This window comes from Anomaloglossus baeobatrachus, chromosome 1, assembly GCF_048569485.1.
Source record: "Anomaloglossus baeobatrachus isolate aAnoBae1 chromosome 1, aAnoBae1.hap1, whole genome shotgun sequence".
NCBI lineage: Eukaryota > Metazoa > Chordata > Amphibia > Anura > Aromobatidae > Anomaloglossus > Anomaloglossus baeobatrachus.
The window spans coordinates 323998943-324017996 of record NC_134353.1 but is presented as its reverse complement, the minus strand read 5'-3'; the positions used below and the strand labels follow the sequence as shown (position 1 = coordinate 324017996).

At 51.3% G+C, this 19054-nt stretch overlaps 1 protein-coding gene across 3 annotated transcripts in view; it reads left to right on the top strand.

Moving 5' to 3' along the window:
* Positions 1-221: 221 nt before the first annotated feature.
* The window catches only part of YTHDC1 (YTH N6-methyladenosine RNA binding protein C1), a 109539-nt gene continuing 90706 nt past the window's right edge, over positions 222-19054 (top strand). For 2 of the 3 annotated variants that reach the window (XM_075351756.1, XM_075351743.1), the window contains exons 1-2: positions 222-589; positions 10423-10524. In XM_075351756.1, the coding sequence (XP_075207871.1) occupies positions 559-589; positions 10423-10524 (133 nt within the window). In that variant the 5' untranslated portion in view covers positions 222-558. The remainder of the gene's footprint in view (positions 590-10422; positions 10525-19054) is intronic. The other variant, XM_075351749.1, reaches the window with a different exon arrangement.

Below are 19054 nucleotides of genomic sequence, written 5' to 3'. Positions count from 1 at the left end.
TTCTAAGGCATATAGGAATGTATTCACAAAATAATTTCCTTTAGTTTTTATCAAGGAGAACACATTATCCAGCAGTGACCCGAAGCGTCACCTCTGCAGCCCAGTGAAGGCGGTGCCTCAGTCACTCACATTACGTCAGGCACTCGCGCTCCTCTCTACACGCTAATAGGCGGAGCGTGGTGACGTCACGCCTGAAGCAGCGTTCTCGGTGCATGCTGGGAGGTGGGTGTTGTTGTCGCAGGAGGTTGCAGCTTTCAGCCGCCATTTTGTGCATAGAACGGAGTGAGGAGAAGAAAGACCCTGCTGTACCGAGCTGTGAAGGACGGCACAGGACGTTGGACCGTCCACAGGACCCGTTCTGTGACCAGTTATATATCACCCACTGGTCCTTAGGACGGGTTGGTCCCCCAAGGGATTTGCTTCGCCACGGCAGGAGAGCGGGGCGCCCGGCGGGGCGGGGGGGACACTGTGACATCCGCCAGCGGCCAAGACTCCAAAGAGGCCCACCACCGAGACAGGCGGGGGCCACTGCGGAGTAGTAGGAGATCTGGGAGAAGAATGGAGGCCGAGAGGGGAGAACAGAGCAAAGGTGAGCGGTGCCGCAGAGCCTGGGCCACCATGCGGGGTATATAGGAGCCCGGGCCCACCCTGCAGGGGGAGAGTATATAGGAGCCCGGGCCCACCCTGCAGGGGGAGAGTATATTGGAGCCCGGGCCCACCCTGCCGGGGGGAGGGCATATGGGGGCCCGGGCCCACCCTGCAGGGGGAGAGTATATTGGAGCCCGGGCCCACCCTGCAGGGGGAGAGTATATATAGCCCGGGCCCACCGTGCAGGGGGAGAGTATATAGGAGCCCGGGCCCACCGTGCAGGGGGAGAGTATATAGGAGCCCGGGCCCACCGTGCAGGGGGAGAGTATATAGGAGCCCGGGCCCACCGTGCAGGGGGAGAGTATATAGGAGCCCGGGCTCACCCTGCAGGGGGAGGGCATATGGGAGCCCGGGCCCACCCTGCCGGGGGGAGGGCATATGGGAGCCCGGGCCCACCCTGCCGGGGGGAGGGCATATGGGAGCCCGGGCCCACCCTGCCGGGGGGAGGGCATATGGGAGCCCGGGCCCACCCTGCCGGGGGGAGGGCATATGGGAGCCCGGGCCCACCCTGCCGGGGGGAGGGCATATGGGAGCCCGGGCCCACCCTGCCGGGGGGAGGGCATATGGGAGCCCGGGCCCACCCTGCCGGGGGGAGGGCATATGGGAGCCCGGGCCCACCCTGCCGGGGGGAGGGCATATGGGAGCCCGGGCCCACCCTGCCGGGGGGAGGGCATATGGGAGCCTGGGCCCACCCTGCCGGGGGGAGGGCATATGGGAGCCCGGGCCCACCCTGCCGGGGGGAGGGCATATGGGAGCCCGGGCCCACCCTGCCGGGGGGAGGGCATATGGGAGCCCGGGCCCACCCTGCCGGGGGGAGGGCATATGGGAGCCCGGGCCCACCCTGCCGGGGGGAGGGCATATGGGAGCCCGGGCCCACCCTGCCGGGGGGAGGGCATATGGGAGCCCGGGCCCACCCTGCCGGGGGGAGGGCATATGGGAGCCCGGGCCCACCCTGCCGGGGGGAGGGCATATGGGAGCCCGGGCCCACCCTGCCGGGGGGAGGGCATATGGGAGCCCGGGCCCACCCTGCCGGGGGGAGGGCATATGGGAGCCCGGGCCCACCCTGCCGGGGGGAGGGCATATGGGAGCCCGGGCCCACCCTGCCGGGGGGAGGGCATATGGGAGCCCGGGCCCACCCTGCCGGGGGGAGGGCATATGGGAGCCCGGGCCCACCCTGCCGGGGGGAGGGCATATGGGGGCCCGGGCCCACCCTGCCGGGGGGAGGGCATATGGGGGCCCGGGCCCACCCTGCCGGGGGGAGGGCATATGGGGGCCCGGGCCCACCCTGCCGGGGGGAGGGCATATGGGGGCCCGGGCCCACCCTGCCGGGGGGAGGGCATATGGGGGCCCGGGCCCACCCTGCCGGGGGGAGGGCATATGGGGGCCCGGGCCCACCCTGCCGGGGGGAGGGCATATGGGGGCCCGGGCCCACCCTGCCGGGGGGAGGGCATATGGGGGCCCGGGCCCACCCTGCCGGTGGGAGGGCATATGGGGGCCCGGGCCCACCCTGCCGGTGGGAGGGCATATGGGGGCCCGGGCCCACCCTGCCGGGGGGAGGGCATATGGGGGCCCGGGCCCACCCTGCCGGGGGGAGGGCATATGGGGGCCCGGGCCCACCCTGTAAGGTAATATAGGAGTAAACAACCACCTCTGGAAAGGCTTCTTTAATTAGTCCTAGACAACCTATTGGTCTCATCTGCCCTCAATGCCTTTGATTATAGGGTGAGTCCTATTAATTCCTCAGCCACGTTGGCAATGTGTGCCCACATTAATGATCACATGACACCAATAGACATGAACGGACCCATTGACGTTCGGGTTTAGCAGGACTTTAAAGTACAGTTCGGGACCTGGACTTGACCTGAACCTCAATGGAAGTCACTGATTGGGCAGTTCGGCTCTGCCTGCATACAGCCAGCCATAAACGGATCACTTCCAGGGGACGCAGGGCGGCTCGCACTACTGGGTCGAGGACACTGATGCTTGATCAAGTTGTTAACATATGTAAAGCGCCCAAACTTGAACACTTTTTTTTTTTTCTTTTCTTTTTTTGTAAGGTCAGTGTTCAGCACGAACACCAAACTTTACTATTCAGGTTCGCTCATCTCTAAACATCATTCCCTTATCGTGATGAAGGAACCCTTTTCTAGTCTGGCAACTGTGGACACCTTCTTGTGATATGGAACATAATTAAAGGGGACCTGTCACATGTAAAAAAAAAAAAAAAAAAAAAAAAAAACAATATTAACCTTCAGATATGAGGTTAATCTGCAGGTTAATAGTGTTTGAAACTTGCACATTGAACTCCGCTGCCAGGAGGAAAAACTTTAATCCTCCCGGCAGTGTTCCTGTTTCAGTCACAGGGGAGGCTCTGACGCAGATTCAGGCTAGTTTCACACTTGCGTTGAATGGCATCCGTTGCATTGCGTTGTGTGACGGATGCAACGGATGTGTTGCATATAGTGGCACAACGGATGCTGCAAAACAACGGAATCCGTTTTGATTTTTTTTTTTTTTTTTTATACAGTTTTTTACCGGCGGCAGACTATTGTGAACGATCAGCTGATCACTCCCTGGAGCCGGCCGCCGGGTGATCAGCTGATCGCTCCCTGGAGCCGGCCGCCGGGTGATCAGCTGATCGCTCCCTGGAGCCGGCCGCCGGGTGATCAGCTGATCGCTCCCTGCAGCCGGCCGCCGGGTGATCAGCTGATCGCTCCCTGCAGCCGGCCGCCGGGTGATCAGCTGATCGCTCCCTGCAGCCGGCCGCCGGGTGATCAGCTGATCGCTCCCTGCCGCCGGGTGATCAGCTGATCGCTCCCTGCAGCCGGCCGCCGGGTGATCAGCTGATCGCTCCCTGCAGCCGACCGCCGGGTGATCAGCTGAGCGCTGTCACTTGCCGACGGCCGGTCGCTCAGCTGAGCGCTGTCACTTGCCGACGGCCGGGCGCTCAGCTGAACGTTCGGTCACCGCGAGCCAAAATAAAGTTTGTGATTTAAAAAAAAAAAAAAAAAAGAGCATGTGCAGTGAAATCCAGAGGATTCCGCTGCTCAAAACAACGTTACATGCTGCGTTCCTCCCGCTGGGCGGAAGCAACGGAGCGTCGCCCAGCGGAAGCAACGCAGGTCCTTTTGGTACAATCTGTCATCCATACAAGTCTATGGGAAACAGCGGAATCCGTTAACGGATTCCGCTGTTTTCCAAAAGGGCGGATTGTAACGGAAGGAAAACAACGCAAGTGTGAAAGTACCCTCAGTCACCGCTCTGTGTATGGAGAGCGGTCTCTAACTGTACCCACCCCTGCCGCAGCTACTCCAGCTGTCAGTGCGGGACAGGCTTCAAATGCTTCTAGCCTACAGATTAACACCATATCTGCAGGTTAATAATGTTTTTAGACTTGACGAGTTTCCTTTTAATAGATGCTTGCTGAAAGCAGGTTTCTGTTGATAAAGGTAGTTGTGGTGTAGTTGGTAAGTCATTCATGTGTATGTGATAAATATGCGGGGGGCTGAGGGAGGGGCTGACTGAGAGGGACTCGGACACCTTTCTGGGCATGCTCAGTAAAGCAAACTGGACCCTTTATTTCAGCATACCACCGTTCACATGCGGTTGCGTGCGATTCAGTCAGGATCCAGTGACATGCAGTGTTTGGACGCAGCTCAAAAACGCTACAGATCAACGGATCCGGTATATGACGCATGCCAACGCATCTTACCGCGATTCCATTGAAAATGCATTGAAATTACAATGCATTTGTCAAGGATCCGTCACATGTTTGCCGTTTTTTTTTTTTTTTTTTACGTCCGTCAAAAAACCACTGATGTGAAATCAGCCTGATCTGCCCACACATGTGAATTCCAGCTTCCCCCAATCCTTATTTCGTCAGGGGAGAGTCTGCCCCCATACACATCTGGTGGTGGGCGAGTTCGCTGACTTTTATCTGTGTATGAGGACCATAATATAGAGAACTCGCATGATCTCTAGATCAGATGGAGGCTGCCTGCTGGTTACAGCCTTAGGGTACCTTCACACTTAGCGATGCAGCAGCAATCCGACCAACGATCTGACCTGGTCAGGATCGCTGCTGCATTGCTACATGGTCGCTGGTGAGCTGTCAAACAGGCAGATCTCACCAGCGACCACTGAACAGCCAGCAGCGACGTGCAAGCGACGCTGCGCTTGCACGGAGCCGCCGACTGGAAGCTGCGGAGACTGGTAACTAAGGTAAACATCGGGTATGGTTACCCGATGTTTACATTAGTTACCAGCGCTGTGTGCAGAGAGCAGGGAGCCGCGCACACTGAGCGCTGGCTCCTTGCTATCCTAGCTGCTGTACACATCGGGTTAATTAACCCGATGTGTAATGCAGCTACATGTGCAGAGAGCAGGGAGCCGCGCACACTGCTTAGCGCTGGCTCCTTGCTCTCCTAGCTGCTGTACACATCGGGTTAATTAACCCGATGTGTACAGCAGCTACATGTGCAGAGAGCCGGAGCCGGCAGCACAGGCAGCGTGAGAGCTGCGGAGGCTGGTAACTAAGGTAAATATCGGGTAACCACCTTGGTTACCCGATGTTTATCTTGGTTACAAGCTTACCTCAGCTGTCAGACGCCGGCTCCTGCTCGCTTCATTTGTCGCTCTCTCGCTGTCACACACAGCGATCTGTGTGTCACAGCGGGAGAGCGGCTTTGAAGAAAACGAACCAGGGCTGTGTGTAACGAGCAGCGATCTCGCAGCAGGGGCCAGATCGCTGCTCAGTGTCACACACAGCGAGATCGCTAATGAGGTCACTGCTGCGTCACAAAAAGCGTGACTCAGCAGCGATCTCGGCAGCGAGCTCGCTGTGTGTGAAGCACCCCTTATGCAATCTCTGGTAAAGTAAAGATCTCCATTCTCTTCAAATCTGTTCCAAGGTATTTCGCTTTAGTTAATCCAGGTTTCTGTTGCCTTTGATAAGCAAACTAGGACTATTCTGTCTGACAGAATAGAAACTGAAGCCAACTGACCCATTATAATTCAGTGGGATATTATGACAGATTTTTGTAAGAAATCCTATCTCTCATGAATAAATAATAAGAATCCCACTTCCAAGAGTGTCTGTCTTACTCCCCTTCTCCCCCAATTGTCAGAGCCAGTATATCGTGTTTGAGATTAAAGGGGGCTTTACACGCTACGATATCGTTAATGTTTTATCGTCGGGGTCACGTTGTTAGTGACACACATCCGGCGTCATTAACGGTATCGCAGAGTGTGACACTGACCAGCGACCTTAAGCGACCTCAAAATGGTGAAAATCGTTCACCATGGAGAGGTCGTCCCAAACTCAAAAATCGGTAAGGGTTGTTTAGCGTTGTGGTTCATCGCTCATGCGGCAGCACACATCGCTATGTGTGACACCGCAGGAGCGAGGAACGTCTCCTTACCTGCCGCCGGCCACAATGAGGAAGGAAGGAGGTGGGTGGGATGTTTACATCACGCTCAGTTCCGCCCCTCCGCTTTCATTGGCCGGCCGCTTAGTGACGTTGCGGTGACGTCGCTGTGATGCCGAACGTCCCTCCCCCTTGAAGGAGGGATTGTTCGGCAGTCACAGCGACGCTGCCGACCAGGTAAGTATGTGTGATGCTGCGTAGCGATAATGTTTATACTCCCAAAAAACGTTTGAATAGCTACCACGCTGTACGCAGATGCGACTGGTCCGGTCCAATGAGCATCATTGTAGCGGCTCCTGTCCCGCCTCGCTGCTGGTAATGCCTGTCCTTTGATGTGGATTATTGAATGTTCTCAGTGATGTGGATGACACGTTCTGCATAGCCGAACATAATCTCGTGCCTGCGCAGTAAGATCACGGTTTACACAGGCGCACCTTGCTTTGCCCTGCTGCAGGCTACTGCTGACGCATGCGCAGTTAGGTTTCGGGCTTTGCTTGCAGCTGGGCAAAGTAAAATGCGCCTGCGTGAACCGCGATCTTCCTGGGCAGGCGTGAGATTGTTTTCGGCTGTGTGGATGATGCAGGACACCTCATTCACATCAGGAGGATAACGGAGAGGCGGGACAGGAGCCTCTACGACGCCCATCGGACCGGTTGCATTTGCATACAGCGCAGGAGCTATTCAAAGGGTTTTTGGGGGATATGTAAGAGGGTCAGGGCATAATATACTACTTTTCAGAATGCAACATGGGTGCTAAGGAACGTGGTGGAATTAGCTCATACATGAAAAAACTGCTGGCTATAAGCTGCGGCCACCACCACTGGGCTCTTATATATAGCATTCTAACATGCTGTACATAAGAGCCCAGGACGCTGTGTAGAACGTAAAAATGACTTAAACGGTCGGTGCGGTGCAGACTGCTCGGATGGGTGGCACTGTTCTCCGGACCAGCGCCTCCTTTCAGCTATCTTTGCCCTCCTTCTGAAGCCTGGGTGCATGACGCGTCCATGAAGCCTGTACAGGACCTCAATGCCAGCCTGTGTGAATGACGTAGGATGCGCCATGCACCCAGGCTTCAGAAGGACACAGATGGCCGAAAGAGGTACCGCACCCAGAGAACGGAGATACCCATTTGACCAGTCTGCGCCGAACCAACCGTTTAAGTGAGTATTATAAAGTGATTTTTACGTTCTATACAGCGGCCTGGGCTCTTATATACAACATGTTAGAATGCTGTGTATAAGGGCCTAATGGTGCTGGCCGCAGCTTATAGTCACCAAATCTGGAGACCGGTTCCCTTTAAACTGTTTAAATCCAGATGTAAAAATGGGCACATGGATGACAATACTCTTGAAAGTCATGCATTCTTTCTAAATAAGGCTGCTTTCACACTGTCTTTTTAACATGCGTCCTGAACGTTTTTTTGCTGCAAAAGCGGATCCTGCTTTTACAGCAAAAAATGCATGCAAACGCATGTGTTATTTTGCAGGATCCTGTCACTGGATGTTTAGGGGCGGGCATTGGAGTCATGTGATCGGGAGTGAGGGGAACTAAACGTGCCAGACTGGGAGCCGGCATCTGACAGCTGGGCTCGTAACCAAGGTAAACATCGGGTATACTTGCTTGGATACACGATATTTACTTTGGTTATGAGCGTCTGCAGCTGCTAGGAGCCGGGCTCCCTGCACACATCACCAACGTAAACATCGGGTAACTAAGATAAGTGGTTACCCGATATTTACTTTGGTTACGAGTGTCCGCAGCTCTCAGGTGGGGGAAAGGGAGAGGGAGGAGACAGAGAGGGGTAGAGAGACAGAGGGAGTAGTAGAGAGACTGATCACGCGAGGCTGGTGTCTGGGCATGCTCAGTAGAGCAAGCAGGATCCTGTCTATCAGCATGCCAGCGTTCACCTACGTTAGTCAGGATCCAGCAATTTGCAGAAGTTGGACGCAGCTCAAAAACGCTACAAGTAGCGTTTTTGAAAGATGTTAAAAAACTGCAAGTCGCTGGATCCTCACTATAACGCACGCAAACGCAGGTGAACGCATGTTAACGCAAGTCCATTGCAAATGCATTGAAATGAAAACGCATTTGCAATGGATCCGTTTTTGCGTTAAAAAAACGTTCAGAACGCATGTTAAAAAGACGTAGTGTGAAAGCAGCCTTAGTCAAACAATTATAAAGTGGTTTTACCATTCCTTTGGCTTTCTAGTGTAAGGCTGTGCGCACGCTGCATCTTTGTGGTGACCACACAGATGCATGTTTTTGGGCCCAAAAAACGCACCCTCGGTAAGCATTTTTTTTGCCGCATTTTACGTTTTTTACCCCGTTAATAACCACTGTGGTTTTTAGTCAAATCTATTGACTGGAAGACCTCAAAAACGCAGGAAGAATTGACAAGCTGCTACCTGGGGAAGGAAATTCATGCATTTTGGGACCAAAACATACCCAAAACACGCAGAAACTCGTCAAAAAACGCAGTGTGCGCACAAGGCCTATATGGTAGGATTTTGTTCCACATTGCTACCACAGTGACACAGTATGGCTGGCCTTGCAAGAGTATAGTAGTGTTTAACTGCTGTAATGCCTTATTTACTTGTGCCAATGTATTAGGAAAACTGCACCTCTTTAACCCCTTCACGACTGGCCGATTTTTTTTTTTCCCTTTCCGTTTTTTTTTTCGCCATTCTTTTTCTGAGAGACGTAACTTTTTTATTTTTCAGTCAGTAAGGTCATGTGAGGTCTCATTTTTTGCGGAGCTGTACTTTTAAATGAAACCATAAGTTTTACCATATAGTGTACTGGAAAACGGCAAAAAAATTCCAAATGCAGAAAAATTGCAAAAAAAGTGCGATAGCATTATTGTTTTTGAGATATTTTATTCACTGTGTTCACTATATGGCAAAACTGATGTGTGGGTGTAATGCCTCAGTTCCGTGCGAGTTCGTAGACACCAAACATGTATAGGTTTACTTTTTATATAAGGGGTTAAAAAAAAAAAAAAGCCTGAAGTTTGTCCGAAAAAAGTGGCACACGTTTTACGCCATTTCGTGACCCGTAGCGTTCTCATTTTTCGGGATCTATGGCTCAGTGACGGCTTATTTTGTGTCTCGAACTGATGTTTTTAACGGTACTATTTTTGCGCAGATGCTACGTTTTGATCGCCTCTTATTGCATTTTGCGCAAAAGTTGTGGCGACAAAGTCGTTTTGGCGTTTGGAATTTTTTTGCCGCTACGCCGTATACTGATCAGATTAATTGATTTTTTTTATTTTGACAGATCGGGCGTTTCTGAATGCGGTGATGCCAAATGTGGTTTTTTTTTTTAACACTTTGATTTTCAATGGGGCGAATGGGGGTGATTTGAACTTTTAAGTTTTTTTTTAACTTTTTTTTTTTTTTTTTATTTTACTAGGGGGCTATAGCGATCAGCAATCCGATCACTCTGCACTATCTGCTGATCACAGCTACACAGCTGTAAACAGCAGATACGCTCACTGGGCCGCGGGCACAGTGAAAGTGAAAGCAATTCATGTGTAGTACAGGAGTTACCACATGACCCTGTGCTACTATGACAACTTGATAAGAATTTGTCCCTTTTTTATTCTGCTATCAGATTGGAAACATACACCTGGTGACAGAATCACAAGGGCTGTAACTGCATGTAAGGCTGGGGCCACACGGGGCACTACTGCGATGCTCGCTTGACACTCGGCTCGCGCTGGCAGTACAGCAGGAGCAGAGTGTCATGCTAGTATCCCTGCATCTGAGGTCCGACTGTGCGTGCGGACCTCAGCTGCGGGGGGCAGTCCAGCGTTGCGGAGGGGCGGGCCGGCACGGAGGAGAGGAGGGAGGGATTTCTCTCCCTCTTTCCTCCGTAGCCGGCTATTTCGATTCTCTCTGCACGCGTGGTACACCGGTGTACTGCGAGTGCAGTGCGATTTTTCTCTCGCCCCATTGACGTGAATGGGTGCGAGAGAAAAGAGTCTCGCATTACAGTCGCAGCATGCTGCGATTTGTTTTCTCGGTCCGATTAGGGCTGAGAAAATAATCGCTCATGTGCGCTGACACACAGGCTAAAATTGGTTCAAGTGGAATGCAATGTTTTATCGCACTCCACTCGCACCGATTTTCTCGCCGTCTGGCTTAGGCCTTAAAATCCTAAAATTATACCAGTCGCTAACTGTAAGCATAATGTGACTGTGACAACTATGGATACAAAAGAACTGGTATGAAACTGAGCTCTTATTCCAATAAAGCAACTTTATAAAAGGAATGGTTTAAAGTTGACACTGGTATTTTGCTTTACGTTTTTAATAGATTATTTTTCTTCTCCTCACCCTCTGCAGATGGTGAAGTTAATGTTTTGGATGACATTTTAACTGAGGCTCCAGATCAAGATGATGAATTGTATAACCCTGAAAGTGAGCAGGATGTGAATGAGAAAAAAGGTAAGATATGTTCTGCACCCTAAAGAAATATCCTGATAATCTGCAGCTCAATGCTGTAAATTGCAGATCTTTGTATTACAATTGATAAAATCCATGGGGTAAAGCTCTGCAATCTACAAGGCATGATCCTCCCCCCCCCCCCTATTGTAATGTGCAAGGCATTGCATTTCATAAGTTATGTTTAGTAGTTACACATAGTTGACTATTGTTTTCACTAATCCTTATTTTAACTGCTTCAGGACCGCCTACGGTATATAAACGTTGGCTTCTGCTGGGCTTTGTACAGAGGCGGCGTTTATCAACGGTCTGTGGTCAGGAGGGGATCGCAACCCCCTGCATGTTGCCATCACCGGGTTTCCGGAGACATCACCAGAATCTGATTGGATCAGGTCCTGGTGATGTTATCCCTTTGTGATCGTCTATGTGCTGTGATCAGTAGTGATCACTGGCACATAGAACTTTCAGAGGTACAGAGAGCTGCTTCTCTTACCTCTCCCGGGTTTCCTGTGTCAGGATCACTGAGGATCTGAAGGTTGTCATGGCAACAGGAGGTCAAATGATGCCCTTCAGGTCTGCCATGTACGGTGTCCTGTCAGACCCAGCCTGCAGCAGGATCTGATAGGTGATCTGAAGCCTGACACTGCCAGTATAATTCTGTCCTGCTGCTGCAGGGTAATGCATTATACCAGCGATCAGACTTGGAAAAGTTAACATTCCATATAGAGAAGAAGTAAAAAAAAATAGTTAAGAACAGTTAACCCCCCCCCCCCCCCCCCCCCAAAAAAAAAAAAACTTGCAAAATGAGAAAAAAAATCACAAATTATATCCAAAAATACATTTATTTATATAAAAACAAAAAGTACACGGATTTGGTATTACCACGTCCGGCCCGACTTGATCTATATAAGTGTCACACTATTTAACTCCTTTAGGAAATAGTTTTTTAAAAGAAATGCATCAAAAAATGACTTTTCTCTGACGCCTCATTGGGGGACACAGGACCATGGGTGTTATGCTGCCTATCCATAGGAGGACACTAAGTAGATGCAAAAGCATAGCTCCTCCTCTGCAGTATACACCCCCTGGCCGGGCCAGGCAACCTCAGTTTTAGCTTAGTGTCTGTAGGAGGCACTTCCTTTCAAGGTTTGTTATTTTTTGAGGGCGACTGTTTCCTTTTGGGACCGATCTCCCACTACAATCAACGGGCAGGAACGTGGAGTGTCGCCTCCACGTACCCCCTCCTGCGACGCTGGATCCTGGGCTGGACGACGGGTTCCACAGACACCGATTTTCCAAAGCCCAGGGTAGAGGCCTGTGCCCCTATAGCCCAATTCCTCAGCCCCTCTTTGCAGGCTCTGAGTTAAATATGGCACCGGTGTGACCGGACACAGCAAGCTGACTCTGCTATTTTCACTGCCTGGCCTGAAGCAGTGTTCTAAGGTGAGATCCCCCCTGACTGGTTTCCCAGACAAAGGGAGAAAAGACGCTGCAGGGAAGGCTCCCAGGACATTTACAGTATTTATGAGAAAGTCCCTTGCTGAGTGCAAGGAGGAGAGCCCCAAGGATCCTGCACACAGTGTTAACTTTTCTCTAGCTTGCTGGCTGGAGGAGGGGGGAAGTCACTCCTGTTTGCAGAAAGTCCTGCAGATAATTTCCCTGTGGCAGGGGGAGGGCCCAGGGCTCAGGGACTCACACTGCTTATTTGCTCTGTTTTATTTGCTCTAGCAGAAAAGCCGGCTGATAACCACCAGTGACAAGCTGTGCTGACTGGAGGGGGAGGGAGGAAAACTATCAGAAGCTCCCTTCCCGCCGTTTTTTTACTACCCACGGGGGGGGGGGGGGGGGGCACACTGACTTCATCTTCGCGCTCTTTTAGCGCTAAGCCCGCCCCCCAGGAAAGCGTGCGAAGATCTCCATAGAGCTTAATCCTTCCTGAGGACAGGGCCATCGGCTGATTCTGGTGAGGTGCTTGCTTCACTTGTAGATCTGCTGAGCATTGCTCCCCCTCCTGGCATACTCCTATTAGGAACATGCAGAATTCTAAGGGCACTAAGAGTGCTAAGGCCCACATATCTATTATTCAGCCTGCACTGCCTGGCACGCTGAGCTACCACGTAAACACACCTCTTCTCTCTGAGTCCTGTGCCCCTATAGCCCCCCCCAAGACCCCCCCTGCCACCACTGCCGCAACCGTCAGCCCAGAGCCTAGGGCTCCCAGCCCACCGGAATGGGCACAGTTTCTGTCCCAATCCATGGAAAAACTGTCACAGAACCTGGTGCTGGCTATGCAATGTCGTCCTTCACACCCTTCTGGGTCCCTGGACGGAACGCAGCCTGAGGGTACCCCTATGGAGGATCCTTCTGAGGTAATCCGGGCACATGCTTCACCGGTTGCAGGGATCAGGAAGAGAGCACACGGCCGGGTGTCTCCAGTGGGCTCTCCCTCGGGAGCACACAGGGCAGGCTCTCCCACACGCTCCACGGCTTCTGAAGAGCTGGAGGAGGGAGAATGCTGTTTATACCAAGAGGACTCCTTGGTTTCAGCCTCCCCAGATGATCAAACTGCAATAGACTCCCGTTTAGCAGCAATCAACCAAACTCTGCATGTGGAGGATCCCCTATCCACTACCACTGACCATGCGGTCTCCGTTAAGAGGGCAAGGAAACCCCAAAAGGTTTTCGCTGATCACCCAGAGTTTCAGGATATCCTCACAAAGCAAAGGGAGAAGCCTGACAGGCGCTTCGGTAACCGAAAACTCATGGAGTCCCGGTACCCTTTTGCCTCCCCCCCCCCCCCTCCCCCTTCCGGTTTCCCGCTTTGCCACAAAGACGCTCAGACACAGGTGTAGCACCTCGCCCGCTCTGCTTTGGAGGCCGCAGGTTCCTCCCTCTCAAAGGCGATCTCGGTCTGGGCAGAATCTCTTAACACTTCGCTTGAGGAATCCCAGTTCACCCATACCTTCACAGAGGTAACAGCTCAAATTGCCGCTGCGGCGGAGTACCTCATACAGGCCTCCATGGACGCTGCTACCTGCGCAGCGTTTGCCGCCTCAAATACCATAGCCATCCGTAGAGCTCTCTGGCTTCGACAATGGCGAGCGGACTCTGCCTCCAAGAAGTCTCTCACGGGCCTTCCCTTTTTTCCAGACCGATTGTTTGGCGAACGTCTGGACAAGCTCATTTTTGACGCCACGGGAGGAAAGAGTACCTCCCTCCCCCAGCTGAAGTCCAGGACGTCCTTCACCAGACGTCCTCGTTCCGCTCCTTTCGGAACTCATTTGGTTGGTCGACATTCCGTGCTGTCCCCGCCACCAGCCGCGGACTACGCAGGGACCGACCTTCTCGGCTCTCCCCGAAACCCACTTCGTCATGGCAGCCTAGACCGAAACAGTCCAGGACTAGGGAGACTCAGCCACGACGTTTTCCCCCCTCATGACTCCTTCGGCGCCCCGGAAGACACACTCATGGTAGGAGGTAGACTGCGGCTCTTTCATCACATCTGGGCTGCTGCCTCAGACGACAAATGGGTGCGAGACCTTGTCTTCCGGTTACTACATAGATTTTCAGACCCGACCCCTGAGTCGGTTCTCTCTCTCAAACCCCCAAAGACTCAAACGACGCAAAGCTTTTTTCTCAGCAATCCACTCGCTCCAAACAGCAGGAGTGATAATACCTGTCCCAGACGACGAGAAGTTCGGGGGGTTTTATTCCAACCTCTTTGTGGTCCCCAAAAAGGATGAGTCAGTTTGACCCATCCTGGACCTCAAACACCTAAACAAACATGTGCACGTCTGGAGATTCAGAATGGAGTCCCTAAGGTCCATTATTGCATCCATGGTCGAAGGGGAATTCCTCGCCTCCATAGACATCAAGGACGCGTACCTGCACATACCCATCGCCCCAGATCACCAAAAGTTCCTCCGCTTCGCAATTCAGGATTCCCATTTTCAATTCGTAGCGCTACCCTTCGGCCTTGCCACCACACCAAGGGTCTTCACCAAAGTCATGGCGGCCGACATGAGCGTCCTTCACGCCAGGGGAGTAGTCGTTCTCCCTTACTTGGACGACCTCATCAAGGCCCCCTCCTTCCGCGACTGCTCAACCAGCGTACAGATCACTGTGGACACCCTATCCCGCTTAGGGTGGCTAGTGAATCTGGCCAAATCATCCCCGATCCCATCACGATCCATCACCTTCCTGGGCATGTCCCTGTACACCCGTCGGGGCTTGATCCTTCTTCCTCAGGACAAGGCGATCGACAAGGCGATCGCTCTTCAACGAGCGGTACTCTGCCTTCTATGTCCTCCGTCTCGCTCCATTCGAGTCAGCATGAAAGTGCTCGGCAGGATGGTGGCAGCTATGGAAGCAGTACCCTTTGCTCAACTGAACCTCCGCACACTGCAGCTAGCCCTTCTAGCGGCCTGGGACAAGAGCCCATTCTCCCTGGACAGACATCTTCACCTGACGCCTTCAGTCAGGTATGCACTCCGCTGGTGGCTTCGGTCCTCATCCCTATCGAAGGGGAGATCTTTTCTCCCAGTGAACTGGCTGGTCCTGACCACGGACGCCAGCCTCCTAGGCTGGGGAGCAGTGTACCGGCACCACACTGCTCAAGGATGTTGGACGCCCCAGGAGTCTTTCCTACCCATAAACATCCTGGAACTCCGCGCGATCTTCCTCGCACTCAGAGCAGTCTGCCCTCTGCTAGCGGGTCGTCAGATTCGAGTCCAATCGGACAATGCAGCAGCTGTAACCTATATCAATCAGCAGGGGGGCACCCGCAGCAAAGCTGCTTATCTCGAGGCCCACAAGATCCTCAGCTGGGCCGAATCGTCGGGAACAGTGATAACAGCGGTACACATACCGGGGGTAGAGAACTGGGCAGCAGACTTTCTAAGTCGCCTGGCTGCCGGAGAATGGTCTCTCCACCCAGATGTGTTTCTACACATCTGCACTCGCTGGGGCACACCAGACGTGGACCTGATGGCCTCAAGGTTGAATGCAAAGGTACCAGCGTTCATAGCCAGGTCACGCGACCCGCAGTCCATCGGCGCGGATGCTCTACTCTGCTCCTGGCACCAATTCCGCCTGCCTTACATATTTCCACCTCTACCCCTGCTGCCGCGAGTAATCAGGAAGATCAAGGCAGAGGGAGTCCCGGTGATACTGATAGCACCGGACTGGCCCAGGCGCGCCTGGTACGCCGAATTAGTACAAATGCTCACAGACGCAACGAGGCGCCTTCCAGACATCCCAGACTTGCTGACCCAAGGGCCCATTTCCCATCAGAACTGCAGAGCCCTGAAGCTGATGGCATGGCCATTGAGACCTGGGTATTAACAAGAGCGGGATTCTCCCCCGCGGTTATTTCCACCATGATCAGCGCCCGAAAGCCTGCTTCATCCCGCATTTACCACCGTACGTGGAAAATCTTCCTTTCATGGTGCAGGGAAACTAACGTCCAGCCTATGCCTCTGGCCATCCCCCAGAATTCTCGACTTTCTACAGTCTGGCTTGCAAGCGGGGTTGGCTCTCGGTTCCCTTAAAGGGCAGGTCTCAGCGCTCTCAATCTTCTACCAATGCCGCCTGGCTCAAAAACCGCAAGTCAAGACCTTCCTCCAGGGCGTTTCCCATCTAGTTCCCCCGTACAAACGGCCGCTGGAACCATGGGACCTCAACCTCGTTCTGGACGGTCTCCAGAGGTCTCCCTTTGAACCCCTCAAGGAATCCTCCCATGCTCTTCTGCCCGGGAAGGTAACATTCCTGGTGGCAATTACGTCCATCAGACGGGTTTCGGAGCTAGCAGCACTCTCTTGCCGCGAGCCTTTTCTGATCTTTCACCAGGACAAGGTGGTTCTGCGCCCCCTTCCGGATTTCCTTCCAAAGGTTCTTACCCCGTTTCATTTGAACGAGGATATTGTTCTGCCTTCCTTTTGTCCACACCCGGTTCATAGGGTGGAAAGGTCTCTGCATTCGTTAGACCTCGTCAGAGCTCTCAGATATTACATATCCAGGACAGCCCCCTTTAGGAAAACGGACTCTTTGTTCGTCATTCCTGAGGGGCCTAAGAAGGGACAGGCAGATTCAAAGGCGACTCTGGCTCGCTGGATTCGCTCTGCGATCCAGGAAGTCTACCGCTTGCAACTCAAGCCCATTCCTAGTGGGCTGCGGGCTGATTCCACACGAGCAGTTGGCGGTTCGTGGGCCATTCGGCATCAGGTTTCAGTGGAACAGGTGTGTAAGGCTGCGACCAGGTCTAGCCTACATACATTTTCAAAGCATTACAGAGTCCATACCCAGGTTTCAACTGAGGCAAATCTGGGTAGGAAAATTCTGCAAACTGCAGTAGAGCACCTCTTTCTCAGTAGGCGCTCCAGGCTGTCTGGGACTGGTTCCTAGTCCTTGGGTTGTGTTGTCTTCTTTTATGTTTCCCACCCATGGACTGCTTTAGGACGTCCCATGGTCCTGTGTCCCCAATGAGGCGTCAGAGAAAAACGGATTTTTGTGTACTCACCGTAAAATCGTTTTCTCTTAGCCATCATTGGGGGACACAGCACCCACCCTGTTGCCCTGTTGGGCCTTGGTTCTCTCAGTACCTTATTTGGTTATGACTCTTCTTTTCTCATGTTCCTCTGTTGAGAAGTTTTTACTGTGTTTTTTTTTTTTTCTCTCCTACTGCTTGTGTACTAAAACTGAGGTTGCCTGGCCCGGCCAGGGGGTGTATACTGCAGAGGAGGAGCTATGCTTTTGCATCTTAGTGTCCTCCTATGGATAGGCAGCATAACACCCATGGTCCTGTGTCCCCCAATGATGGCTAAGAGAAAACTATTTTACGGTGAGTACACAAAAATCCGTTTTTCATCATACTGCAGAAAAGTGTCATAAAACGCAATCAAAAAGTTGACATAAACAAAAATGGGATTACTGAAAACTACATCTTGTCCCACAAAAAACAGAGCTGTGTGGCAGCTTATCAGCAGAAAAATTAAAAAGTTACAGCTCTGTGAATACCGCAATGCAAAAAATAATTCTAAAAAAAATCGCAAAAAAACAATTCCTGAGTTACTGTTTTATGAGAATAAAAAAAGATCCAAAAATGGTACAAGACCTCACATGGATGGCTCTCCAAACTTGACATGGGATTCGCTATCTATTCCAGACAATTGTGCGCTCTAAAATTCAAATGGCGCCCCTTCCCTCCAGAGCCCTGCCATGCACCCAAAACCAGGGCTGTGGAGTCGGTAAGCCAAACCTTCGACTCCGACTCCTCAAATTCTCTTGCACCGACTCCGGCTCCGACTCCGACTCCTACATATATTGCTTATAGTTAGGTGAAAAATTTATTGTAGTACATGAATATGTGTATGTGAACATCAGACATTTAATAATTTTTATGATACAATAATCAAGATATTTGGATAGAACATAAAATATATTTATTGGAATACAACTTTAGAACACAAAAAACTGTAATAAATTGTAAATATGTAATACACTATGTAATATACAGTAGATTACATATATATCTTGTGTGTGTATATACACTGTATATATATATATATATATATATATATATATATATATATATATATATATATATATATATATATATATATATATATATACAGTGTATATACACACACAAGATATATATGTAATCTACTGTATATTACATAGTGTATTACATATTTACAATTTATTACAGTTTTTTGTGTTCTAAAGTTGTATTCCAATAAATATATTTTATGTTCTATCCAAATATCTTGATTATTGTATCATAAAAACAATTAAATGTCTGATGTTCACATTGTACTACAATAAATTTTTCACTTAAATATAAGCATTATACTAAATGTTATTATTTAGTAAAATATTCAGCACATTCTGCATTGCACTCCTGTCCCCAATTTATTATATACTTTAGGAGTCGGAGTCGGTGCATTTTATACCGACTCCGACTCCACCAAAATGAGCTCCGACTCCACGACTCCGACTCCACAGCCCTGCCCAAAACTGTAGATTTCCACCATATATCGGCTTACTTAGGAGAAATTGCAGAATAAATTTTATGGTGCGTTGTTTCCTGATATCCTTGTGGAAAAAAAAGCTATTTGGTTAAAGTAACAATTTTGTTGTAACTTTTTTTTTTTTTTTTTTTTTTCCATTTTCACACCTCACTGAATTTTATAATATTGGAAGTCTCTGGGTGTTCTAGTTGCTCACCAAACATCAAGATATATGCCTTGAGGTGTCTAGTTTCCAAAATGGGGCCACTTGTGTGGGGAACTCCACTGTTTAAGCGCATCAGGGGTTCCCCAAACGTAGCATGGCATCCACTAATGATTGTAGCTAATTTTGCAGTCAAATGGCGCCCCTTCGCTTTCAAGCCTTGCCGTGCACTCAAACTGTAGATTTCCACCACATATGAGGTATCGGTGTACTCAGGAGAAATTGCACAATACATTTTATGGTGCATTTTTTTTTCCTGCTACCCTTGTGAAAAAAGAAAGCTACCTGGTCGAAGTAACAA